This window comes from Branchiostoma lanceolatum, chromosome 3 (genome assembly GCF_035083965.1).
Source record: "Branchiostoma lanceolatum isolate klBraLanc5 chromosome 3, klBraLanc5.hap2, whole genome shotgun sequence".
In the NCBI taxonomy this organism is placed as follows: domain Eukaryota; kingdom Metazoa; phylum Chordata; class Leptocardii; order Amphioxiformes; family Branchiostomatidae; genus Branchiostoma; species Branchiostoma lanceolatum.
In genome coordinates, this window is record NC_089724.1 from 12,627,482 (window position 1) to 12,655,285 (window position 27,804).

Below are 27,804 nucleotides of genomic sequence, written 5' to 3' on the forward strand. Positions count from 1 at the left end.
AAAACAACAACACGAAAATAAAACCACTGTGAAAGTTTCAGTATTTACAGTAAGTAATATTCCTAATCATGGATGAATTCATCTTTTTTCAAACCTTGAGAGACCACTTGAATTTCTAAAGGTGTATCTCTTTTATGAAGACTAGGTGAAGTGTAAATGCAAAATGTCTTCAGAATCTGTGGTAACCAAATAGTACAAGTTCAAGACGAATGGATGGACCTACAGTTCCTTTCAAAGTATCAATCCACTGGAGTAAAGTAGATGGAAAACAAGAGTTCTACGACCTCATACCTTCGCGAAATGATTTTGACCTTTATGACTGACGTATTAGGAGTGTTTTTCATCAATCAAAAATCATACCAGTTGATCCTCCTCACCCAAATAACATAAGTTGTCCAAACCTCCTTGTTATGATTATGAGCTTAACAAAGAAGGTTATGCTAACATTTTTCATCAATAATGCAAATAAGCTCCTTATTAGCATAATTTGATTCAATGGTGTTCACATTCACACAACTTCTAAATGCTACAAGTATGAAATTGCCGTTATTTACTAGTATGGAATGATAGTAGTTTCTCATGAATTATGCAAATTAGGCCTACATTTGCATAATTTCTATCTATTGACATTCCTCTCTTCCTCAGTTACAAATGTCACATATTTGAATAGTCATATCATGGAACACAGCAGGTTTTTAAAATTGCCTCATTAATTATAATCTGATTTGCATAATTATCATCCAATCATACAAAGCATCACATAAGCTATCTACATACCAAAAATCATGACCATCCATCAAGCCCATCTCGAGTTATATTATTTTGTCATTAATTATGTAAATGAGGTTCTCATTTGCATAGCTGATATCTATTAATATTTCTCTCTTCCTCAGTTACATATGTCACATGTTTGCGAGTCCTATCATGGAAATTGATGAATGTATAAACTTTCCTCATTAATTATGCAAATTAGTTACTGATTTGCATAATAAGTATCCAATCATGTACATCATCGCTCAAGCTATGTACATGCAAAAAATCATGACCTTCCATCAAGCCCTTCTTGAGTTATTCCCTTTCAAAGTCTGAAGCAAAACCTACCCCTGCAGTTCCAAAAAAGTTGCTAGGGGGCCCAAACCTATACCACTTACTCTCTGCCCAACGAGCTATCTACCACTCAAAAATCAGTTCCATAGCATGTCCACAACACGAGATATCATAACATGAAGTTCCGCTGCAGTACCGTAACAAGCCGATAGGGGGCCCAAAATCTAATCATTTTCAGGTTTCATCGAGACCTACCAACATACCAAATACCAAGACAATCCTTCCAAGAATTCTCGACTTATCGTGTTCACTAACAGACACACAGACATGCTCGGTATTCCCATGCTGTCTCCAACAATACTATTCCTTTATTGGCTTTACGGCCATACAAGTTGCGTAATATAACATGTAAACCAACACATTGCGCTCAGAGGGGACTTATGTCACGAACCCTACTTTGCCACAGAAGGGACTTAGAGACTGTCAACGGCTTCTTTATATAAACGTTTTCTTTTCAAATGTCAGTGTAGCGTCTTATTTTCCCGTTCACTTCGTAAAGTCATAGCGATATTCATCGATTTCTTACCAGTGACGCCAGGATAATTCTCACAATGCCGTTAAAGCCTTTAGGGCATGCCCCAGCGCAACCTTGGTCTTCCTGTCAATCGCCTCTTCCTTCTTAGATATAACATGGTTAACTCACCTACCCTGAACAACGTCCCTTTCCCATACTGTGACACACGAGTACTGCTGGTTCTCCCCGAGGTAAGGCAGTGTATATCCAATTTTGGTCTCCCCCCGCCCAATTCCACACCACTTTCTCCTAATACCTTTTCCCTACCCCTTCCGACATCTGACTTTTGCCTCGTCCACCACATTCCACACCAATGAATACAGCTGGCTGATAGCCAATTTTTCCCAATAACTGACGTCTCCCGCCTGACCCCTCATGACCAACTTTGCCCCCCATCTGTGACCCCATCAATATCCCCTGAAACAATACACCCCACACGTCCCAACCAGAACGCATAGTAAAGCATACAATTGAACACATTTTTACACTTTTCTCGTTAATTATGCAAAACACTTTGCCCAAAATCTAATCATCTTGAGATTTGACACATACACACCGACACACCAACTACGACAACAAACCATCCAGGCGTTCTCGACTTATTCTGTTCACTAACAGACACACAGACAAGCACCGTCGCATAACCTTCTCGACGAAACCATTCGTCGCGAAGGTAATAAGTCAGACCTCTGTCGAAACACACAACCTTCTGCAGGAAAATACCCAACAATTCTAGCGATGTTACTTCAATTTAGATTCGACCATCTATATTATAATCCAACTAGTGTCACTTGGCTTGGAAAGCTATCTAGAGCACACTCAAAGGAAATCCTATAATTCAATAGATTGGCACCACAGATTGCATGTCAGGAATACTAAAGGTCAAAGCCATGCACTTCTGTCTCGAGTTACCAGATTAACAATCAATCCAAGACTACATATTTCACAACTTTGAATGAATAGCTGATAAATCATAAGTTTGGTAAAATAAAAGAACGACAATAATCTACTTTTCACAAAAAGCTTAGCCGTATCTGATTGAGACAGCATTGGTGTGCTCTTACACAGGTCAATTGTTCCTGTCATAATGTATCTGTTTGTGAGCACAAGTAATGACAGTTGTAAGGGAAATGGTGCTGCCTTTGCTGATTAGTCTAACACTAGAAACAGGATACCTTGGGCAACATATTGTATCATCATTGCCGGTAACATAATTTCAATACCTGCTAGCTTTAACTTTTGAACTAACAGGAGGAAGTCAATAAAATGTATTCTGATTATAACATATATAATCAAGTAAAAATCCATCTTCTTCATACAAAGGGTTTTAACAGGGCTCATTTCCACATTTCATCTCTCAAAATATTCAAACAGCTTCACCTACTTCTTGTTTCTGTATATGATAAAAAAAAGACTTTCCAAACAGCATTTCTACAGATCAATATGTTTTTTTCATTTTTTTTTATTATAGAAAAGGGGTCCCCTTCATTTGCATTACCCGAAACATTCACCCAGACTGGGAATTATTAATTTCAAATATCATGACAAACTTAATCAAGAAATGAAGTTGGCTTCCAGTCACTGCGGAGGTGTCCCTAAGGGATGGATGTACATGATAGGGGTGACTGATGGAAATGGAATCATGAGTCTCTAGGCACTCTCTCAACTTTCTGTCTGTAAATCACTTGAAGATGTCTGGCAAAACGCAGACTTGGTGTCTGGCCAATGTTGCCATTTATTTCATACAACACATGCAAAGTTTGCACGTATGGCACTGGGTTTGGGAACGTAAGGTAGTCATGATCACAAGGGGGTAGTCATGATCACAAGGCAGTAGTCCTTCCCAGCAGACAGGTTTGTTGTTCTCAGTAAGGGACAGGGAGAGATCTGTATTTCAATCAAATCAAAAGGAACAGCCTTCTTGCAACCACGGTAGACATTGATGATTAATATAACTGTATAGATGAGGCCTTAATCAGGATAGATTACATGTAGATGCCATCAGACAACAGTTCAGCCAAGTTGCTTCAAACAATCCGACATCCCAACCATTCTCCATTTTCTGTTATTGTTTGTCACAGCTCTAATACCAGCTTTCACATGCTTATATCAACCTATATGTAGGACTGGTGCATTACCTACCTGTACGTTAGTCCATTGACAGAAAATTCATGCTCTTCAATGGCAGTGGTGGGTAATCTGATATACAGGATGTCTTGCACAGAAGGGATGTATGTCTCCGTGGAGATCTGGTCAATGTTGTCGAGGAAACTGTTAGGGAAGCACAAAACACAACGTTTGAGAAAATTCTTGAGTTGATAACACACAGAGTTGTCTCCAAGACCTGTCACTATATCCAAGGATGGAAATTTGCTTGTTGGGACAGACAAAAAATTTCACCCTGCCCATCCAAAAAAACTGAGCTTCATGGCATGAAATTGATGAAAATGCATTTTTCATGAGCTTAAAATGACAGATTTAACAACAAAAACTAACAACATGGGATACCAAACAATGAGTGGGATAGAAAAGAAATGTATAGCCCTTATCACACACAACACAATCTGAAAATCCATATCAAGTTGGGGTTTTTCTTGTTTCTGTGATAATCTTTGATCTGCATATCTTAGTAATACCTTTTATCTTCTTTTCCATCAGATAACTAGTCTACACTTACATCTGCAACATGTAAATTATCCAACGATGGCTAAAGAGGCCACTTACGCTAACCCAGAAAAATTGCCAGCTCTCTTTTCAATCATCAGTTGATGTAGCACAAGTGCAGGTAGCACTTAACAGATCCACACTGAGAACATCTCAAGGACGAGTAACGTATTACATGAACCTCTTGACCTCAATACATCCTTATGTAAGATGTTTTCAAGGTAAAATTAGCTTGAAGTTATTTTTCCCATCAAAAAGTGTTTCCGACAGCTTCATACAACATTCAGTCGTTTTACATGTATGATATAGTTAACTATAATTCTCTTCAGTACTACATTGATATTCTGTCCTCAAACATCTGACTTGACAGTGTCATTTCCTGCATTAATGGATTATGTAATGGACCAATTTGCAGCAAAGCCACTGCAAGTAAGTTTTGTGGATTACATTTTCTGCAGACATACATACATACACGAACATACACACACACACACACACACACACACACACACACACACACACACACAAAACTGGAGTACATACATAACTGGAGTGTGTGTGTGTATGCGTACGTACATGCATGCTTGTGTGTGTCCATTCTTAGGTCTCAGGGTGCGAAATACCTGGTTGCACGTTGCACAGTGCAACAAGATTTCGGTTGGTGCAAGTTAATTCCAAACCCAGGTAGCGCAGTGTGCAACCTTATATTTTGAGCCAAAGATCTCAATCGGAGCCCTGGAAGCTCACAGAAACACAGTGTCACTCTCATAAAATTCGGTAAATCTTCAATTGAAATAAAGAAATCAACACTTTTTCATTTTAAACCATCCGAAAACCCTTCATAGATCATGGAATTTGAGCTGAAAAAGACGAAAACACACTGCTCTCGGCTAAACAAGATGTTGTTAGGTCAATGGGAACACAATACTATCTAATTCATATTTTGAGATATTAGTAGTATTATACGCTACATACGAGCTTGATTTGAAGAAATCAGTGAATGTTGCTGGAGCAACCTGAAATTTGGATGTGCAACCTAGCCTTTACCCTAGGTTGCAACATGGGCAACCTGGCTCAAAAAAAATATTTCGCACCCTGGGTCTTGACTGAGGTGGGCAACTACAACTACAACATTTTTACTGTAAATGTAGTCACAAAGATTTGACTCCATTAACAAGTGTAAACTTAGATGGAGAGTACTGACTATTTGGCTGACTCTGCCAGGTGGTATAGATGTCTCTGTTCCCAGGCATCCTGCACCCCCTTGTCTTGCCACAGCGCCCGGATTGCCACCGTCTCTTCCAAACTCAGCTTGTCGTCTGCACACAGCTCATAGCAGTGTTGCCCATTCTCCACGCTCACTAGGTTTTCTGAGAGGTCCTGGAGAAGAAATCACATTGAAAATTACTGTTGAGAAGCATGAGAACATATCCAAGTACATTTGGAGCAAGTTGGTGTCAGACCAGGAAAGACTGTTTGGAGGAGGAGGGTTATGTGAAAATCTTGCGGCTACAGTTTTTTCCAGACTAGGTGTACAGTTTGTGCTGTATATTGACTTTCTTTTGTTCTCCCTATTTTTGCATATTCCTGGTCCTTCCTGGTCTGCCTCTTCCATGAAAGGAAGACATTCTGGAAGTGTATGGAGAAAAGAGGTAAAGTTAGTGGTCCGGTATCAGAAATATATTTTCAAAATGTATAATAAAACTTAAACTTCTCAAACTATCAAGCTGCTTTATCTTTTCAACCCGGGGGTTTGATAAGGCAAATGCTTGCATGTCTGAACATTGTTATCTTTATTTTTGTTTACAAATGTTGCTTTTTCCATGTTTCAATTGATAATTGTAATATCCATGACTTTGCATAGTTTTACCGGTATTGTCATTTTCATGTACAATACAATCAATAGATGTAAGTCACCTGTAAGTTCATAGTCTCATTAAGTACTCTATTTGCTTCCAGGAATGAGTTGTTCCATACCACATGTATCTCCCAGTCCACTGGTACATGGTACAACATGGTAGAGACTGCACCCATTCATATTGCATTGCTTATACCATTCTTATATAAACATGTACTAAACTAATATAAACTAAAAATATGTGATGTACATCTTTGATTCAAACTTCCTAAAATTTCAGATAAAAAAAGCAATCTCAGTTGAAACCCACAGGAGCTTCAAAAACTCTTATGGAGTCCTCGCATGTGCCAAGTGCAATGATAGATGTAACTACTCAAAGATTCTGTCCAACAAGGAAACTGAAAAGTCTGAGGTGGTGACATTTGCCTGCTACATTACCATATTGTGAATAATCGTTTTTCACTCATTTGCGCTGATCTTTCTTAAAAGGGTAAACATATAATCTAAAGCATACATTTAAACCAAATGCAGCATCTTCTGACAAAACTTCTACAAAAGGATGAGACTTTACTACAAACCATAGTTCATGTAGCAAGAACAACCCTACCCTTCAGCATTCTGAATGTTGCAATTCCATGATCCCTGCCTAAGACTTAATGCACCACAGATTAACAAGTATTGTATAATGAATTTTGGATGTGTTAAATCCTTTACAGCACCAACATTTGGAACTTTTTATCTGTTTTAGTACTATTAGCAGAAACCAGTTGAAACATCATTGTCACCAGAATTCTATCCTTCAACATTTTTATACCATAGTGAATACTTTCCCAGCAGGATGCACTGTCCTTGGTTCTATAATCCTTACATCCAAGCAGCAAGATGCCAACTTTTCAGTCTGATTGTATGTTTTCACAAGAAAGTTCCAGATGTCTTCACACGAGGCTCATCTTGGACCAGTTCCCCGTGTTCCATCACAACTAGCATGTGACATCATCTTTCATCAGGCTGCAGTGTTCCTTCAAGGTGAAAAGTGTCCAGGGGAAGAGCCAGTTTCTGTCACAAGAAGAATCACAAGATTTTCTTGAGAGTGACAGAAACTGTTTCTCACATGTTTGATTGATCAATGGGAAGAAAGGTTAGTCACAAACTGTGTTGAAATGATTATCAATTCTACCAACAAGACAGGCATAACCATGCAAACCAGGCTAATGACGCCAAAGGGATATCCAGTGGACTAGAATTTTAGTCCTTCCAAGGCTGGACTGACCCAGTGGGCCATGGCTTATCCCACTTTCTGGAGAATGACGCAGCTGAGAACACAACACTCCTCCTGGGGGGATGCCTGTTCTTCACAGCTACCATCACAACAGGCTTCAAAGAATCTAGTCCTGAGTTTCAACAGTCATGCCCATAGTAGGAACTGAAATCACAGTATAGACCGTTGCCCTCTGCCATTCACATCAAGAACAATACCAGGACACACGTCTGTTCCAACAGGCATATGGTTACACTACGGTACGTCTCCAACCGTCTAGTCATCCTGGGATAGGGTTGAGCACTGTTGATGCAGATGTAACTGGTCAATCCGTCTGTATCAGGAACATTCTCCAACATTGTGGGCAGGGAACAGTGGCAGGAATAATAGACTCAGGTGTCCTAACAGAGAGAGCCATGGCCAGAGGAGCCAATGTAAGCAAATATGGGAGACAACCCCACATGAAAACCTGGCACTTGACTACCAGCAGAGAGAGTAGTGACTGTGACAGCTCAGTGCTGTGAGGCAGGATGTCCCCACATGACTGTAGTGAAGAGGCTGGAGCTGGAGGATCCTGCAGGGTGCTGTGTCTGGAGAAGGGGAGGTGCAGATGTATCAAGAGGGTGGGCCTCCTAAATGTTTCTGCATGTAACAAGGAATTAACAGGGAAGCTGGATTACATGCAAAATAATAGATTTTAACAACATAGCATTTGCAGGCAGAAGGAATCAGCTATGGGGAAGGGATTTAATGGCTGAGAAACACCAAAATAAGTCATAGTGATGTGCAATTGGGCCCCAGAAGTGGTTACTGGACAGTGCAGCTGATTTATCTAGTACAGGAAAAAGAGTTTGTGGGAGACTGCATTTGACTAACAGTGGGAACAACCACACCACCACCACCACCACTACCACCATCACTACCTCAAACGGACTGACAATCTAACTGAATGACGACTTCTCCGTGGAAAGAAGAGGACGGCGCTCATCCCAGAGATAAAAGCAGCCCGACAACGTGGGAATGTCGCCTACCTGCGCATCGCCCATCTCAGGGTCCAGCCACTGAAGACCCCGGAGACAGCATCTTGCCAAGCCTAGGGCTGCGTTCCAGCATTCACGTCTGAAGACTCCAGCCAGAAAGCAGAGAGAATTCTGCTAGAGCACCAAACAAACCAACCCAGAGTGAACATCAATAAAACCAGAGATAACAACAAATGTTTGTAAACATCAAAGAGAATCTTAAGATATCACAATATTACGCTTTTCCTGTTAATGAGTTGCCTTTCATACTACCTTGCCTGAAATTCAGATTTTACAGAATCGAAAGACCTGAGAGCTATTTTTACACCTACAAACCTCAGTTGTTGGTGTCTATATGCCTCTTGTTCTTATAAAAAGAATTCATAAGTCATAAATGATCTTTAGAATTGGAATCAATTTTCTTTTCTCAGAAAAATAAATTTCATCAAACTAAGGATGACTATTAAGATAGAAACATCAGTTTGATATGTTCTCAGAAGCATGCCCTAACACCATATTCCCTTTTCTTTAGACACCTTGTATCAGACTTCAGATTAGAATGATCTGATTTTTATGGCCTGCCTACCTACAGAGGTCACATTAGGTTGGTTGCTAAGGAACCAGGTCAAAAGTTTAACAGCCAGACCTAACAAGACAATCGTTGCAAGATTAAACTTTCCCTAATAGCCACTTGGCACCACTAAACATCTACATGCACCAAGGAGGCACATACAGGGGTACAGAAATAATACAAAACCTTTAGGGCCTCCTGAAGATTTCACTTTGTTAGGGCTAGAAAGGAGGGGTATTTGCAAAAATAAACATGCAATTCTTTAAATCAGCTTGTCTTAGGTCCATCATCTTCAACAAATTTGGTAAAGCTCATATATAGTGCAAACATTTGCCTTTTGTGCTCACAAACCCACTTGAACCTCTGCAGTGCGTCCCTACGTAACCCTCACTAATACGCACAGTTACTGCCATGTTTTTTTGTTATTAGACATGGGCAAAAGCAGAAATAGTCTTCACAATGACCCCTCGACCTTTCCATCTCAATGGTTTCAGTGATTACGGTACTGGGTTGAAAATGATGTCATGCTTTTCAAAATACATTACAGGTGACAACACTAATGATATCATTTATATTCAAAACACAGCCTCATCTACTGGTAGATATCTGTAGCCATTAAAAGTGGCACTATCAACAGCATCTGCCACAGGTAATGACAAATGGCATCAATCAAAGACACTTAGCCTCGTCTACAAAATTTGCCTTACATTTCCTAATAGAAACATTTTCATTTAGACCGAATAACCATTTTGGTTTACCAAAAATAACACGTCTTCAATCAGTGATGGGCAAATGGCAGGAAAACTAGATCTAGTTTCTAATTGCTGCTTGCAATTTCTAAAACAGCATCACCATGGAACACATCAGGAAATTTGTTTGTCTAGTGGCAATTTCCAGTCGCGATAGATTCAGCAAAAACTCTTACTATAGGAATGGTAGGTCAGGTTTATGAACATCTTATGTCTTACCAATTAAAAATGATATTCAAATCTATTACACACAAACTGTTTGATAAACAGTTTGGTAGGCATGCAAAGGGATAAATAACCAAAATCACAGGTGGTTGACCATGTGTGCTTGAGACACCAGATTCTAAGAAAACATCAGCAGAAAGATGTCACCAAACCTTTGACTCTTCTCTCTCAAACTGGATTCCTAGCTTCTCCATGGCTCGTACCAGTCGCTTGATGGCCACCCGGACATTGCTGTACACGTTTGGCCGTAGCTTGACCCTCTCTGCCTCTGGAAACCCATCCCCGTACAGGACACGCAGCTGTTTACTAAAGGTACTTTTACCTGATCCAGCAGAACCTGAAAGAAAAACGACAAAAACAGTCTGGTCAAACATGGTAGTCACACCAAGACACAAAAAATCCAAACTATTACACAAGGCAAGAAATAATTTTTATCATTTTCTTCCTTAAAAGAGCCTAGAAAAGAGAACCACTGAAGCTGAGTTCTCTTGAATTTATTGATCTTCTCCTATCGTACAGTCCCTGTGAGACCCTACATATTTATGAATTATGATATTGTATAAACGAAATTCTGTGTTCACCTGTTGAATATAATGCAGCCATCAACCTTTCATTATGGAGCCAACACAATTACTTGCTTAAGAGCATGTAACAGAGATTCCTGTTCAGCCTAATAAGGTCACGTTCAATTTGCCAGATGTGCATAGTTGGACACTGCTGGCACTTTTGTACACAGGTTTGATGCTCTAACAGTACAAGGTTTTCTACGAGCTCCCTTGGAAATCAGTTACTCATCAGATGCAATTGAAGGGACTACCCTTAAGTTAAGATTTATAAATAGCAAAAATAGATAAATAAATGTTACAATCATGTTCTAAACACAAAAGTTGTCCTGCTGAAAAACAAGTCTAGAAATTCACTGAGCTTCCATTTTGGCAGACCTAAGGACAGTATGATATAGGAAGGCCTCATTGGGCGATAGAAGTACCACAGTGTTCACCAAAAGAATTGCTAGTGGAGCATTAGCTATCAAATTACACCACAGCCTACTATGTGCTGGCAGGTGCCAGCCCTGGTGCGATTCATCATTTGTCGCCTCTAATTATAACTGTTCCATGTTTAACTGTCTGCAACATGGAACACTTCACAGCCACCTGACTGCAAATTATGCCTGACACAGCAATGTAGAAGCCTATTCTAACTTTCGTTTATAAAGGTTATGCTTGTCTTTACAGATGGTTTAATTCAGTGGTACAAATGCACAATTTTCTGTAAAGGAAATTAAAGAAAAGGCTTACGTCATCAGTATTTTCCACACTAAGTATTCCTAAATCTAACTACTATGAGTGCATTTTTTTTAGTATTTTACAATTTATATTTCTAACCACTGAGAGCTATCAAAATAGAGCTATCAAAATATGTGACCACAGAAATAGATCTAGAAGGCTTATATCTCAATTGGTAAAACATCTGTTTTTGTGTCTATGGATACTGATATGGTTTTAAGTCTCATATTCAAGATTTAAGACTTTCTTATTTCAAATTACCCATATCAACATTTCTAGCGTACATTTTCAATGGCATGTAAAATGAAAAATGAAATCATTGGGACAACGGAGGCCTGTATTCAATGATAAAACTTCGTTATCTAGCTCTAGTCCAGGCAATATACAGATGCCAGACAAAAAAAAATCCTTTGGAATTGTTCAAAGCATGTCATGAAGTGTACAAATCTGGAATGTCCATTTGGAGCATTACATCCGGATACAAGATATACAACAACAACCATTCACTACGGACGTTACTTGTATGCACTGACTGTCCTTGCCTGGGGCTATACATGTATTGATACTAATGTCGTAATGATAGACATCAATGAGATTCAATGGCAATGCATGCATAGTTCTCCTCAGCAACCTATCTAAATCTGTTGCACTAATCATATTTTGGGTCCTCCATATTTGAAAAAGTCGCATTGAGTATTCAGCAATCTTGCTTTTGTATCACAAGTTTATCATTATGGATTTGAATTTTTGCTTACCCAATCAGAATCTTGAACCTCAAAAGGCGGCCTAGTTAGATATAAATGTCAAATTCATGTAGAGGTAGTCTAAAATCCTAATGTTATGGAGTAATAGGCATCTCCACAACTGTGTGACATTACCATATCAAAATAGTTCCCTATCAAATGAATCAGTCATGCTTTTCATTGAAGGGTCTCCGGTGCATGCTGAAAATATATGTCTATCAATTTTTAAACAAAACTTCCAAAAACGAAATGGTATAGCAGAATACGCAGTGTTGTACATTACAGAGATACATCTTTTTTGAGTCTAGGAAAGGAATGTTGCTCCATTTATAATCTTAACAGTAACTACAAAACAAAGGGTGAAAAAAAGTTAAGTCTCAAGCAATCTTCTTAGACCTTTCTTGTTTCTTTTGACACCATGTTTTATCATCAGATATCTCAGCTTTTTGTAAATATTTCTAAGTGGTAACTTTGCGATAACCATTTCAGCACCAAGGACAGATACCATTATACAAATGATGTTCTTTCCTATTGATTAATGCTGCAACAGTGAATCAGTGAAATAAAATCAGCACAAACCACATCACTTGCCAGTGCAGACCCATCTGTAACCCTAATCTTTTGTAGTGAAAGGGCTACCAATAGGCACAGCCGATGCTGATCTCCCACATTCACTGACTTTAACTGATTAAAAACAGGTGTGTTTTTAAAAAAGATGAACATCCTGAAATTGTTTGGACCTGATAGTATCTTAATTTTCATTGTTTTTGGTAAAAGAAGTTGTGAAAGATTTATTTCAATGAAACAGGTTGTTTTGACTTACTTGTGGTATAAAAAGGTGACATTGTTTCCCCAAGCCCTGAACTACTTTGTTTGGTCAGGATGATACAATAAGTATTTACGTGTGGTGACAGGTCTTGAGTACAATGGTGGACGAATGAAACCTCTTGACACTATGCCAGAATATTCATGAAGGACACAACTGTGACTGACATTTCCTGAAGGGTCTTAGGGATTCTTTGAAGTTAATACATTGTAAAACCATTAGCCTGACTAGACCCATGCTCCTAGCAACCCATCCGACTTAACAACAAGATGGAAGATTGCCAATTAATTTCAAAGCTGCCTATGAGTCAGAGGAAAAATAATAAGCTCACAGGGTTCTGTGATGCTGCTGAGAATCAGATGTGATTCTTTTAAGCTTATTATATAAGACTATAGAGGATCAGGACGGGCATACAAAATATAAAGTACTGATTAAGGAACAACTGACCCAGCATCTTGGCATATTTTTCTAAACTGACATTTCAGTCAGTATCAGGTCAAGAATGTCTTGGTATCACCTTCATAGCCTGGAATCTAATCAACTCTACTGGCACTTTGATGTAACTGCCCGCCCTCCTGGCAGCATAACCGATCGCCTTGCTACCGATTCAGATAAGAGAAGAGCATGAGAAACAAAGCAAGCAATACAGGACAGTGAGGTAACCATTCAATACAATTACCTGTTATGACATTTGTCTTCCAATTACATATGATAAAATTCCAATGCAATGGAAATAATTCTTTTACTTTATTTTGCAAACTTTGCGCTTGTGTCAACTGATCGAGGTTCAGGAAAATCATAATGTATGAAAACATGACAATTAAATAATGATTGGTACGGCCTAAAGAAAAATGAGGCCTCTTGTCTTTGACAAATGAAACTTGGGTATGGACTATGGAGTCATTCCCTGTGACAGACACTCTCACATTGCTATTGCACGGCTGATCCACAATCTATCATTTTCACCTGACAAGTTTCCACACAGGGATCTATAATGCAGCAAACTGACAGATCATCAGTCTACATTCTATTTCCTGAGAAATTCATCCATTTCATAGTGGTATCAAGCATTATAACATGCAAAGACCCGCGGTGCAGAATGTATATATGGTTATAGCTGCGACATGATTCACGTGAGCCTGCATGATTTGCCTGGTCAGCTTTACGTCACAGCCATCCTTGAAATGGTAATCCCTCTATAGTCTCTTTGAAAATCAATGACTTCTACAAATCCTATCAAAATTCATGACATGGTGTCTGGCAACAGCAGAATGACATTCAAGTAATATTTCAATGAGATCAACCTTCTGCTATTGTCCCTGAAAACGTGGAAACCAGAATTCAACAAGACCACTAACGAGGACATATACTATAGTCACTGGCATATGGAAACATATTTTATTTCAAAGTGACATCATATGGATTAGCATAGATGGTGTGCCAATAACTAAGGATTCAAAAAGACAAAAGGAGTGAATTTCTTGCATCTATGATTTTTCTTACTTTGAAAATTCACACACAAATTTGTTGATTTCACTTTTTGCTTCAAGCTTTCATTTTTTAAGCTATCTGGAAGGGTCTGGCAAATATATGCAATATCTTTAATCCTTGAAAAGCCTTGCAATAAATTTTGAATACACACTGTGTACTAAAAAATGTACACTGCTGCATCATTTTATGTGTTTCAAATCTATCTATAAACCATATATGGTTTATATATACTTCTACATGTAGGTACGGTTCTTCTCAACCAACCTTTTGTAACCCTGACCCTGATCCTTTCTGGTTCTTTCTCTGTAGGTTTTTGTTCCTACCATTAGGTGTTCTGTTTTATCTGACCCCTACACATCACAGCAGAGCCTGCTGAGTGCCAGTCACTTTACCTAAGGCAGCCCTCTATAGTTCTGTGATAGGGATATACATTTATCAGTGGTCACCCAAGTGCTGTAATAAAGACTGTATCTCCTCATGAGAAAAGCCAGACATGTTTATCTATCACCCTTGTAGTGTGCCACAAATTACTAGCAAAAGCTGGAATGTTTCTTTTTCCTCAGGCTCCATCTGTTAAATATGAGCATCACATTAATAACCACAGAAACAATACACACTAAAAAATTATACATAGAATACAACACAGTGTTTTCCGTATCGCTCAAGGTACCAGTCCGACCGCAGGTCGTATCGCTCGAAGGCCGGAGGGCCACCTGCGGGAGGGCTGGGACCGAGGGTGATACGGAATACAGTGTATTGTATTTTATTTATGTCATACCCACCCGAAAGAACACACAATTCAATGCGAAATGTGCCAGAAGTTGAGAGAGTCCTCAAACAAAAAAAATTGATTCCAACCCCCGAACCCGGTATCTAAATTTTCGACAGTGGCGCAACCGGCGCACTCTAAATATTTCTATGGAACCCCATGTGATGAAAGTAGAACCCCGTGTAATAACGAAGGTTATTGCCCTGTCCAGGTATGAGATAAGATTTAATATTGGAGCAACTTTGATATTACTTTCCAATCAAACAAGAGTGTCCTTGTGAAATGCCTAATGAGCTGCTTGAGCAGAGGCTGTGCAGAGAGTACAGAAGCATTAAGAATTGATGTAGTGGGCCCTAGAGGGCTGGGTGCAACCACCAAGCAGAAGTGGTCAATTTGTTAATGATTATGCTTCATAAAGACGGAGCAAAATGACCATTTTGCATGGTTGATTGAAGCCCTCTAATTGACAATGATATACACGTTTTAACAACATGGTGTTGCTACGCATTCTAACACATGCATACAATTTGTCCCTTTTATGATTCAACAGATTGTCACCACAAATCTAACCTCATCTTCATACCCCTTGATTTGTGAATAGCCAATATGCATCTAAAAAAATCACAAAAACACAAAATAGAATGATCAGACATTGAAACTTGTCATTATGGAGCCATATGGCACATCTTAAAAAGAACTCGCAGTACTCAAGACCTTCGGACGAATGATGCTATTGCTGGTCATACCACCTGTAAACCTCAGACTTGGAAGGTGGACCCAAGCAGGAGAGGTGATTCTCCGGGATGGGTACTCAGAAAAATGCACTGCTGCTATCTCTTACAGTGGAGAGAGGTCTGCCCTTCCAGGGAGACACATACATATGTTATACAGCATGCCACTGAACCCTCTCAATTGCCGTTTCTGCTCCCTGTTTTAGGACTGCTATTTGCAGCCAGCCTTGCAATACTTGGTAGGACTCAGGAGCTCTTATGTGTCATCACTACAACTTAGTACAACTACAAGGGACCAAATGTCATCACCATGGCAGTATAGCAGGCTGTCCAGTACAGCTCACAGCCAGATCATTCTTCAAAATTTATTGGGCACTGGAGGTTGAACTACCTCTAATGGCCCTTGTGCTAGTCACAACCTGACATTAGATGATAAAGAACAAACATGCAGAAAATTCTGTGATTTGAATTTTGATAGTTTCAGCCTCAGAATGACAAAAACTAAGCCGGTAACCATGGTATTGTTTCTTATACCCTGAGGCCACACGAATTTAATTTATTTAATTTAATTTATCAGCCAAAAAAAAATCATGAAAACAGAAGGCTGGGGTGAAAACTTGCACCTGACCCTGTTCATTCCCTGAAATTATGTGCACCAAAGTACAAAGTTTCCTCTGAGATTCTGTTTTCCTGTTGCTTTTCCAATCTACCGGTAGCATTTTTTTTTAAATTCCGTTAACCAAGAAATTAAAATGGTGTGGCCTGAGGCTTTTACCGGTATGCTGAAGGCCATACCAGACGTGATGGCCTTACCTACCATAAGTTCTTAGCTGTGAAAAGGATTTTTACAGAGTAGCTTTCTCTACTTCTTGGAAATGGTTGAACTGGAAACAATCCAGGGATAACACAGCAGTCCTACAATGTCTACCTACCAGGCTTGGGTAAACCCAACCTGTTGTAGCCATGAATATCTAGGCCAGGGGTAACCGTTACATGTGAATTAGCATATTTCACTGGCACAAACTGCCATTTTTGCCAGGCTTGTTTAGTTCTAGGTCCAGATCCAGGCCCAGACCTGTACCTGAAAAAATATTCTGACCTTCGCACCTAACTGAATATTTGAACACTATCAACGTAAGTATCTTGCAGAAATTTGGTTCCATATTGTACCCATAGAGAAAAAAACATCTTCTGCTCCCTGACTACATAAGTTATGTAGTAGACCATGCTTAGACAAGTTAGAGCTGACTTGACATATATGGAATGTTTCCTGAGCCAGATGCCAGCTGTTCAGGGCTTTCTCACCAATGTTGTACTAAAGCCACTTGACTCATGTAAACCTCTAACAGCTCCAACAATGTACAATCCAAACATCCCAACCTGGGCCAGTAAACCTGGCTTCTGACCAAACGTATAACCCGTTCACACTCATTTTTTTCAATCGCGATTGAAGTATAATCGCGATTGTTCGATCCGATCGCGATTGAACGCAAAGAAACTTTTGCGTTCACACTGCTTTTCGCCAAGTGGATTAAAGTACGCCGTGATCCGATTGCGATTGAAGCACGATTGAAGCATGTTATCGGCGATCATCTGGTAAATGTTGTTGTTGTCCTTGTTGTCCTTGTTTTGTGTATATTTTTCCGCTAGACATTGTCACTTGGTGCGGTAAATGTCCCTCTTTCGGTGACATTTCCCCAGTTTGGCCTGCACCTCCTCACTCCTCCAGATTGCGATGAGGACCCTGGTCTCCTCATCGCGCCATCTGCCACCAGCTGAAGTTGCTGACGGAGTTTTATTCTTCTTCTTGGGCATTGTTGACGATGAAAAGTTGTTGTTGTTGTAAAAGAGCGATCTGACGTGCGGATTGGGTTTGTTTTCCCGCGCGATGCGAACTATGACCCCACGTACCCGCATGTATGACCTCCCACCCCCGGAACCAGCCGAAATCTCCGCCGATCGCGATGGAATGAATCGTAGTTGTGTTCACACTCAAAATTTGATAGGATTGGATTGGATCCGATCGCGATTAATCCAATCAAACTACCTCCGGAGGTAGTTACAATCCAATCGCGATTGGATCGTTTTGGATCGTTCCAATCGCGATTGGGAGCGTTCACACTGAAAAAATCAATCGCGATCGGATCGATTCAATCGCGATTATACTTCAATCGCGATTGAAAAAAATGAGTGTGAACGGGGTCGTAGTACTGGACTGGACTGGAATACACTCAGTACTAAAAAAAATCAAGGTGTCAGAGGATATTCATTTATATCTATCCATGTTCCTTCCTTTCTCAGTTCCATATGTTACATGTTTGAATAGTGCTATCATGGAATATAGCACATTTATAGAATTTCATTAATTACGCAAATTGAATACAATTAATCATGTTAAGCATTTATTCAAGATATCTACATACCAAAAATTATGACGATCTATCAAACCGTTCTTGAGTTATTCTCCTTCAAATTTGCAAACAATATCAGCCCATGCAGTTCAGAAAAGCTGCTACCTGGGAACAAAACCTATACCACTTATTCCCTGTCCCAAGAGCTATCTAAAAAAATCATGATCATGGCATGTCCAAAACACGAGATATCAAAAACAGTATCCTAGAAAGTAGCTAGGAGGTCCATTATCGAACTTGACCTTTGTTTTCCCAACCTCTACCCTCACGCCAAATATCATAAAGATCCATCGACAGCTTCTTGAGTTATGCTGGCAATAAACATACAGACACAAAAACAAACGGCACCAAAAAGATTATTCTTCTTGGCGAAGGTAAATACACCAAAGCAAACTGCCAAATGCAGATGACGGTAAAATTCATTATTTGCAGACAGCACTGAGATAAATATAGTGCAGAGATTTTCACAAAAGGGCAGGATGATATGTCATCTGTGTGGTGTTAAGTTATTGATATCACTTCTGCTTTCATTTGAAATCCAGGCCGTTTCAACGGTATAATAAATATTGCTGGCAATCTCAGTCTAGACGTGTAGAGCCTGTCAGCTGCAGGAGTACGAGAGATTGCTCTCTCACTAGTCTCAGGCTGGGACTCATCAGGCTTAGGAAAAAAATATTATAAGTATTACAAGGCTAGACAGAAAGGAAACTTTACAAAGGCAACAGAATTTGTCCCATATCCTTCAAGTTAATTATTGTAGAATTTGGTGGGCAAAAACTACAAATATTCAGAATTTGAAAAATCTAAATCCAGATTCACATTTGTAACTTATTTTCAACATATTCCTGGTATTTTATCATATTTCCATCATTTTCCATCATTACTAAACGCACAAAATCTAGCTTATTTGCATATTATTTCTGGGCCCCCAATTGACCGTTGCTGTCGGAGATCGAGCGTCGCAACAGGAATATCATCATAAGTGAACAAACTTCAGAGCTCTGTACGTTTGATCGTGTGTTCCGTGGTTAGTCGAAATATTGGACAAAATGGCGGACAAGTCAAGTGGCGGTGGGAATTGCGTATATCAAGACGTTCGCATATCACTACAAAGTAGCATTCATACGTGATGAATATCGTTGTGCAGAATAAGGTAGATTCAACTCATGGTGTAGAAAAATAACCAAAAACAGTGAATTTTGTTTTTGTTCTGATTGCAATACGTCCCTTAGCTTTAACCTCACCTTAAAAATGGTCAATAAAAAATTGTGTTACCACATAGATAAGTACGGTATGCTATAAAGAGATTGTAATTTTGTTACATATAGGATACTGACTTAAGTGCCATGCTGGGTACAAATCCAATTTGCGCTAAATTTGGCTAATAGTGAGTTGCAAATGGAGGATGCAGCAAAATGACTAGTATTAGTAAATGGTAGGTTAGAAAATATGTTCTGTTTTGATCACAAGATGTAGAAATGTTCGTGGTGGTTTTATGCTCATGGTTTTAGCTCTTTGCCGCAAACTTAAAACCACTGCAAATTCTTTTGCCCTTCTAAAAACACCGCATACACCCCATTTTCTCCCTATCGCGAAAATAAAAACCATGCGAACTTAAATGCATTTACAGTAATGCTGCAGACACTTACTAGTACAGTACCCTGTAGAACTTTTGTGATGTTTTCACACAACACTTTCCTCCCCCAATTCATCTTGGTAATGTACCTCCATGCATCAACAAAAACAGTGTTTGAAGTGTCTGAGGTATGTAATGACAAAATAAAACGATCAATCGGTATTGTACACAACATTACCATAACGAGAAAATGTGATTAGTCTCATCTCTTGCTAATCAGGGACCATAGAAATAGTGATCCCTCATCTGCTATATGGTTTTGGTAAAAGGTAGCAAACTGAACTGACTAGGAAAGGACAGTCATTTGTAGCATATATGCAGCCTTGTCACAAAGTTGTAGAGTAGGAGGCTAATTGCAAAAAGTAACAGGCGGGCCACGTAGTGGCCCTAGGCGAGCCACGAAGTGGCTCGCGGGGGGTGGGCACGGGAGGGGGTTCTCCCCCTCCCGTAGGGGGGGTCTGGGGGGCCTCCCCCTGAAAAAAATTTTAATTGAGACCCCCTAAACATGGGTTTTGGTGTATTTTGGGTAACTTTTATGTGCATTTTAAAACTTACTTTTGTAACTGAAATTTACCATATTTTGTAAATTCTCTTAGAATCCATTTATGTTCGCAATCGGCTGTGAGTTTTATTTCAATGGGCCTTAGAAAAAACGTTTTTTTGATTACAGTCATGAAATAAATAGGGTCAGTAGAAACTTTTTTCCTTTACATTTAGGAGACCCAACATTTACCAGTATTCCAACATGTACTTTGACAAAGCAAAACTGAAATGTATCAGGACATTGGTATTTTCAAAGTAAAATGCAGGTTGCCAACATAAATGGGACTTTTGATCAGTGACTCTGATTATCATCTTCAAGTCACTTTTTCGATATATTGAAACAGAAATGAGTAGAAGCAAGGACATTAGTAGAAGTACATGTTCATGTAAGAACATGTTGGAAAATGATTCTACAATGTTTTCATCACTCAGATGTCAAAAAAGGGTCAGCAGGTTTTCCTAGGGTCAGTGGGGTATACGAAACTGGAAACATAATTTTTCCCTAGGCCTTACAGTTACACACAAAAATAGACGTGACAGAAGGGCGCTGACCCCATCATGAGCGGGTCGCTACACCTATCAGTGAAGCTCGTCCTGTTCAACACATTATCAGTTATTATTGTCTGTCAAATTCCCTAGAAAATGATGTAAGCCGGCATGGGAAATGCTTAGAAATAACAGGAGAAACCTCGCCCCTCCCCTTTGTAAACATCAAACCTTTTCGCCCTTCCTGCGTATTACTTCCTGCGTTCCAAATTCCAAAGGAGGTTCTCTATTACCTCCTTGGATTCCTGATTTAACACGCTCTATTAGCAAATCCTCTGTGTGATGGATTTTAGGCATGGTGGTCACACGTTTTCCTGGGACAGAAAAAAATCGGCAGGCATGTTTACGGCAAGCATGTTTGGAGGGGAACTTCTGTGAGTCCATATATGGTTAATATATGCAAAGCTTCCCGAGCTTTGGTACAGTTTCCATGGCAGCGATGTCAATCAAAGGCCGGCCTTTACCAGCCGTCAAAGAAGCTGTCAAAGAAACAAGACTTTAAAACTCCGCCCTCCGCCCTGGCTGCACGTGCACAGGCAAAGGACACCCGATCCAAGCGGCAAATTACCACTGGGGAAAGGGACGTCAGCCAATGTAAACAATGTTACACACATCAGAAAAGGCAGTTTTCAATCCCAGAAGATCACGGAAGCTATCAGAAAAATGCCAGACGTTTGTTACAGAATTGGCCGGAGGAATTTGTAACGGAGACTACTGGAGTTATGCTTCTAATTTTTGAAATTCTAAACCAAAAAGTAGCCGGCTCGAAATTGTAAGTAGGCGGCGAAAACAGCCGGCTGCCGGTTACTTTTGACAAGGCTGATATATGTGACCTTTAAAAATGATATTTCAACTGTAGAGGTTTATTGTAGCAACATACATGCCAACTTTATGACCCACTTTATAATTTGTACCATGTGGTCCAATGGAACTGCAAGTCTCCTCTCCCAAAACTTTATAGCTATACCTCCTTGCCTATTTCTTCGTTTTCACAGCCTGTCACAGTATTAGAAATTCCAGCCAAAACTTTGTCATTGACAAGGACAGTTGGGCAAGTATGGAATGAGCTTCATATCTCCCCGTCACCCGGTGAGTGACAAGTGACTTTTGTTCTTAAACACACTTTCACAGATGGCATACTGGCTGATTTGAGAACAGCAAAATGCCATTGATGAAATATGCACAGAAAAATGTATATTTTGAAATGTTTATTTTCACATCTCCGTTAAGATAAATGAATTCACAATACCTGTCAACAGTGGCAATTCTTATCAAATCTGATTCAGCATTCCGACTCAACTGTGACTATCAAGTATGACACATTTCAATTTTTAACCCGACAGGTCATAAATCCATGGTCAACTGCGCAGACGTATATAAACCGACTGTGCTATATCTAGTGCTCTTTGCCACATCTAAAATATATTTACAATATGATTAACAACCAAACCTTCATGAAAAATTAATGACAGGAAATCTCTTGGATGATCAGATATATGGCTATTACTTTGATGTACAACTCTTACGTCTGGAGGCATAATAAGATTTTGTGGTTGATTTAATGGTCTTAGTCATTTTCGATTCTATTACTGTACCTTGGATTCAATAATGTACTGAGTGGTCGAAATGAAGAAAATGGCAATTTATACTTGTTTTGTCACAATTGTGGCTATAGTTGGATGGAATTCAATTTGTTTCCCAACCAGACTTTCCTTTGCAGTCATGATCAGAAAGAAGGAAACAGGAAATAACCTGAGGCTCTTACATGCACAAACCATGCAGGAAATCATCTTCCTTGTTTCACTTGTGGAACCAAGGAGGTTGAAATTCTATCCTTTAATATCTTAAGTTAACCTCCTTTTAATTGGTTGAATCCAGCATGTGAAAGCACAATCAAGTCTGCTGTGACTGCTGTTTTCGAATTGAAGGACATTTGACCCGTTTTTAATTGATCGAAAAAAGAAGGAAAACTAGACAAGACAGGAAAAAGTATAACTGAAGCTTTCTGGTTGGTTTTACTATGTCTCATCAATAACAAAAGCCTCTTATAGTGTGGTCAGGATTCAGGAATACAAAATTACAATACCCATATCATTCACGTCATAAATAATAGCATGTTTCACAATCTCAAGTCTTCTATGATGAATAGAAAAATGTACAAAAATGTCCCCTTTGTTGCTTCCCCCTTTCATAGGTTTTACAAATCTCAGAGATAACAATATAAATATTATATTATATTTTACATAAATTTACCCTTCCATATGGAAACATATCATGATGCACTGCTACTTTAACTGGTATAATTTTAACCTTTCTTTTACATTTTTAGAGCAAGACTTTGAGAGAAAGAAGCCAAATAACAAAAGGTCACTTTTAGTCCACCAGTATCAATAAAACATTAACCAATAGGTTATCATGATCATCGAAATAGGCATCCTAATGGCAATAAATTATGTTGAAAGTCTATATGAGTTCAAGTGAATTATTGTTCACATGTCACGATAGCAATGTTTACACAGCACATTATGACAAAAATAGCTTCCCATATGTTTACCAGTGGGGCAACTATAAATTTAAACAGTATCCATCAAAACCCACTGTCCATTGACGGATATCAAAGATCAACTGTACTTATGTTGCCATGATAGTATATAAATAGTATATAACATTACACATGCTTCCTATACAAGTGTATGCAGATCAATTACAGAATGAGATCATTAGAAAGACAGGGACACATTTTGAATTTGACTTAATTTGCGTATACAAAAGGACGATTAATTATATATAAACTTGAACTTTTTGATAATGCTCTGTTTTCTTCCAGTTTGAAATGCATTGCGTGTGTGTGTGTGTGTGCACCTTTCTGCCTTGTTTCCAAATCTACTGTGAAGAAAAGCCTTTGCAAAGCACCAAAAATTCAGCCAGCCAGCAATGTGTGTTCAATACTTGCATTGGTGGAGGAAATCACCCATGTATTCATGCTGTATGCATCTATCCAAAGCCACACCCTGCCAGAGCTGCAATATCTTTCAAGTTTGCACAGACACGTCATGTGACAGCCCCTGATGCAGTGCAGACTGATTAGGTAGAGCCGAAGCTGTTAGCTAAATTGGATGTATTGTTGGATGGGTATGCAGTGCTTTTAACTAGGCTAACTCCAAGGCCAGAGTGTAGTCAGAGTCAGACTCCTTCTTGGCAAACACAAATGGAAAGCCAGGGCCGGGAGGCAATAAGAAGTTAATTTGTTACTTCTCAGATCTTGTCAGCAAAATGACAAGAAGCAATAAAAAGACTGCTCTTAATCTTATTGTCTTTGCTGTACTCGAATTGTCACATTTCTGGTTGATTCTTTCTATCACAGGGCTCGAAATACTGGGTGCATGTGCACCTGTGTGCACCCAAAATTGGAGCTGTGCACCTAATTTTTGACTGTACATGTAGGTGCACTGGTGCACCTAGATATTTTTGTAGGCTATAGAGTAAAGGTACCATTGTACACTAGTAAACAGTATCAGAAAAAGCAATAGAACCCTTTGTTGCACTTTATTTGATGTATTACTTGTTTGAAATTTGATTACAGATTGCGAAGTTCTTGATTACAATCATAAGAGCATTAAACTGTAATTATGTTTTGCTGACATTCAACTTTATTTTATGTGGTGCACCTAAATTTCTTTCTGTGCATCCAATTCTCTTGGTTGGTTGCACCAGTGCACCTATTTCCAAAAATGAATTTCGAGCCCTGTATCACTCTCCCTTACTGAATTTTCTACTTTCCACATCAAACATGTTCCTTCCTGGGTGTGTACCTGTCATGTGTGAGCTTGTTCCTGAATGGTTGTTGTGGGAATGGTCCTGTATCCTTGTAATTGCTTTTCATCACATATCATCAGAAGCCATGAAAAAGGATTTACATATACAGTATCCTGTTACTCCTGTCCTGTTCACTCTATTGTGACAAAGCTGAAATAAATATATACCTTCATTATGAATTTATCCATTTCATACAAAGTTATCTATGTTTTCTTCTTCACAAAAATATCACTCGCCTCACAAAATGGACTCCACAAGTTGTAGATAGGCATGCAGAAGGGTCAAGTGCCTTAAATGCCTTACTAATCACATGGTGGGAATTATTTGAGCAGGATATATGTTGACTCTCCAAGGAAATGGTCTGTATATCAAGAGAACAGCACATCCTTGATAAGGCAATTGGGAAGAGCATATGTTTTTGGATAAACCTTGCTGGGAAATCAAGATCTGGTAAGGCTCCTTCCTTGCCACAGAATGCAAAAGAACCTTACCTATATGTACATGTATAGAGTAAATAGCAATTGTTATCACCAGAATCAATGGCACTGTTGGCAAGGCATTCTTTTCATTTTGATACCGGAAACACTAGGCTGACTGGAAACCTGCACTAAATGTACCATCTTGAATGTAACACTTAATTTCATGAACTAGTTATATCACAAGAAGTGGTTTACAACATTTTCTTCCAATCATTTATAGTCTTGCTTTTGGGCATGCATTTCTCTCTAGGCAGCCTTGAAGTTCATTGTGGTTAACAAATCATGAGGTATAAGTAAGGGTTTCTGATGAACAGTTACACATACAGCTAACCTAAGATGTCTGAACATGAAATCATTTATGAGAACCTTAAGGAGCTAGTCTTTTTATCATTACAAATTTTAAATTTAGGGATTGAGTGTAAAGTTGTATGCAATATTGACCATAGCAATCAACAATCCCTGAAGGGCAAATATTTAAATTCTCAGATTTATTATATAGACAATCAATCAATATATTACTTATCAGCTCCCACTCCACTGCAGGCATACACAAGGTCAAAAAGCATTCATTTCACAGTATCTGCAGGCAAAACAAAATCAACACTATATGAACATGTGCTGATTTTGAGACATCTAATGATCTATACCGTTTCATCAGTTCACATAATTCTTGACAAAGAGTAACTATCACATAGTGTTGATATAGTAGCCAGATCAAACTTGAAATTCAAAGGGAATTGTGAAAAGGGCCGGTCAACTAGTCTGGCTCCCAGGGTAACCTTCGTGCATTCATCAAACACTATAAATATTTACCTGTTTGATAGCCAGAACAATAAATCATTTTTGGGAATCTTACAAGTTACAATAAGTAATGAATTTGACCTCACTTAGTTGACATGATTGCCTCCCTTAGGGGGGCGAAGGGGGGGTTCTATGTGAGAAACCAATGCCACTGTGGGTGGATGTACATATTCATAAGCAGGATCTGTGGGGCACATGTCATCTTTTCAAGTTCAGAATCTGACATTGGTTATGTGACAAAATGCAGAGAATCTGGTTTTGGGTGCAGCCATCTGAAACCAAGTTCAATCTCCTAAGAGGCCGTCCTTGTCCAAGAAACATGTTCCCTTGAGTCCTCATGGACTAAACATACTGTCTACATCAAAATTGAGGTTTTTAGATTGACATATGGGATACCTAAACAACAGACAGCTGTGACCACTTTCCCATCATTTCCTTTTTTCAGTTAATATCTTACAAATTACAGGGCCCAAATGAAGAAGAAAATTTATTTGACAATCTGTATCTGATGATTTGAAAGAATTTTAAATATGATTAAAATACCTGTGTGGTGGACCTGAAATGGACTCTACACAGTCAGGCTTTTCATATGACGTAATTTCCGCCATGTTGGATTACAGTGTATATCTGTTCAACGTAAACAGCTGCTGCAGTAATTCAATTAACCACCAACACGGTTACCGGGAGATTCAAATTGTAATCATTATGACGTCAATGAAAAGCCTCTAGATATATACATGTGTTTGATTTTTTATTTATTTACTTGTTGACTTGAACTTGAAGATGGCAGCTGCTCAGCATTATTTCTCTGTGGGTCCAGAAGGAAATCTATGTAATATACCCAGCTGGCCATTAAACCACCTCTTCATCATTCTTGCGATGATGCTCTGATATCATTTTGTGCAAGCACACTACATGTATTGAAAAGTCCTGGACTAAAATATGATAATCATAATGTTTGCTTGTACTTCAAACAACACCTGTGATACTGTCATCAACAAATCCACAAATCAGCGAAACAAGAAATGGGAGGAACTTGTGACCAGTGCTAGAAGTAGTTGGCAGATGAGAGTACTTAGCTGGAAGAAGAGTATGCTGCCTCTACTGGAAATTAAGTACACTGTGAGTATAATCATTGACATGCATTATAGCATTCAAAGCAGCAAAGAAGGTCATTTACCTCTGAGAGATGAATAACAATGACAATCAGAGTTAAATCTATTCTGTGCCAAAAGATCTGTGAATCATCAAAGTCAAACTGTTTGATGTGCAAGGACTGAATTACAAGTTGCCAGACAGGGGTTAATGAACTATTGACTGCGAGCTTCAAAAGGTTACCTCCTATGCAAACAGTAACTTACACCATGAATCATCAGTTATTATGAATATTCTACATGATCAAGGATTACATTATAGGTAGGTTTTGAGACAAAATACATGTATTGTAATCCATATTATCATATAGGTAGATGTCGTCGACCAATCAGAAGGCCCCATTTGTGGGTCTGTAATCTTCATATGGACCCGCAAAAGCGGGTCTGTAAACTTCGTATGGACCCGAGGGGTCTGTAAACTTCGTACGGCCCCGCTTTTGCGTTCGAATGTTCAACAGCAGCTCAACCGGAACACTCGAAATGCATTCTAATCATTCTCTAGCAGGGATCTCCCCAGAAATATAGAGCAGGATGGGGGGGAGGGTGCCAAGCTTGTAAGATGTGTATCATGAGGGGGGAGGTCTGTTGCATTTTGCCTTTCCCAGTC

The 27,804-nt window shown here is 39.1% G+C and overlaps 1 protein-coding gene across 7 annotated transcripts in view; it reads right to left on the minus strand.

Moving 5' to 3' along the window:
• The window catches only part of LOC136430350 (guanine nucleotide-binding protein G(o) subunit alpha-like), a 40,947-nt gene that overhangs the window by 7,689 nt on the left and 5,454 nt on the right, over positions 1–27,804 (minus strand). For 5 of the 7 annotated variants that reach the window (XR_010754889.1, XM_066420877.1, XM_066420879.1 and 2 more), the window contains 4 exons: positions 10,118–10,302; positions 8,433–8,555; positions 5,490–5,665; positions 3,764–3,892 (listed from right to left, as the gene is read on the minus strand). Coding sequence is in view for 6 of the 7 variants with exons in the window: in XM_066420877.1 (XP_066276974.1) it covers positions 3,764–3,892; positions 5,490–5,665; positions 8,433–8,555; positions 10,118–10,302 (613 nt within the window). In the remaining variant the exon portion in view is untranslated. The remainder of the gene's footprint in view (positions 1–3,763; positions 3,893–5,489; positions 5,666–8,432; positions 8,556–10,117; positions 10,303–27,804) is intronic. The other 2 variants (XM_066420881.1, XM_066420882.1) reach the window with 2 other exon arrangements.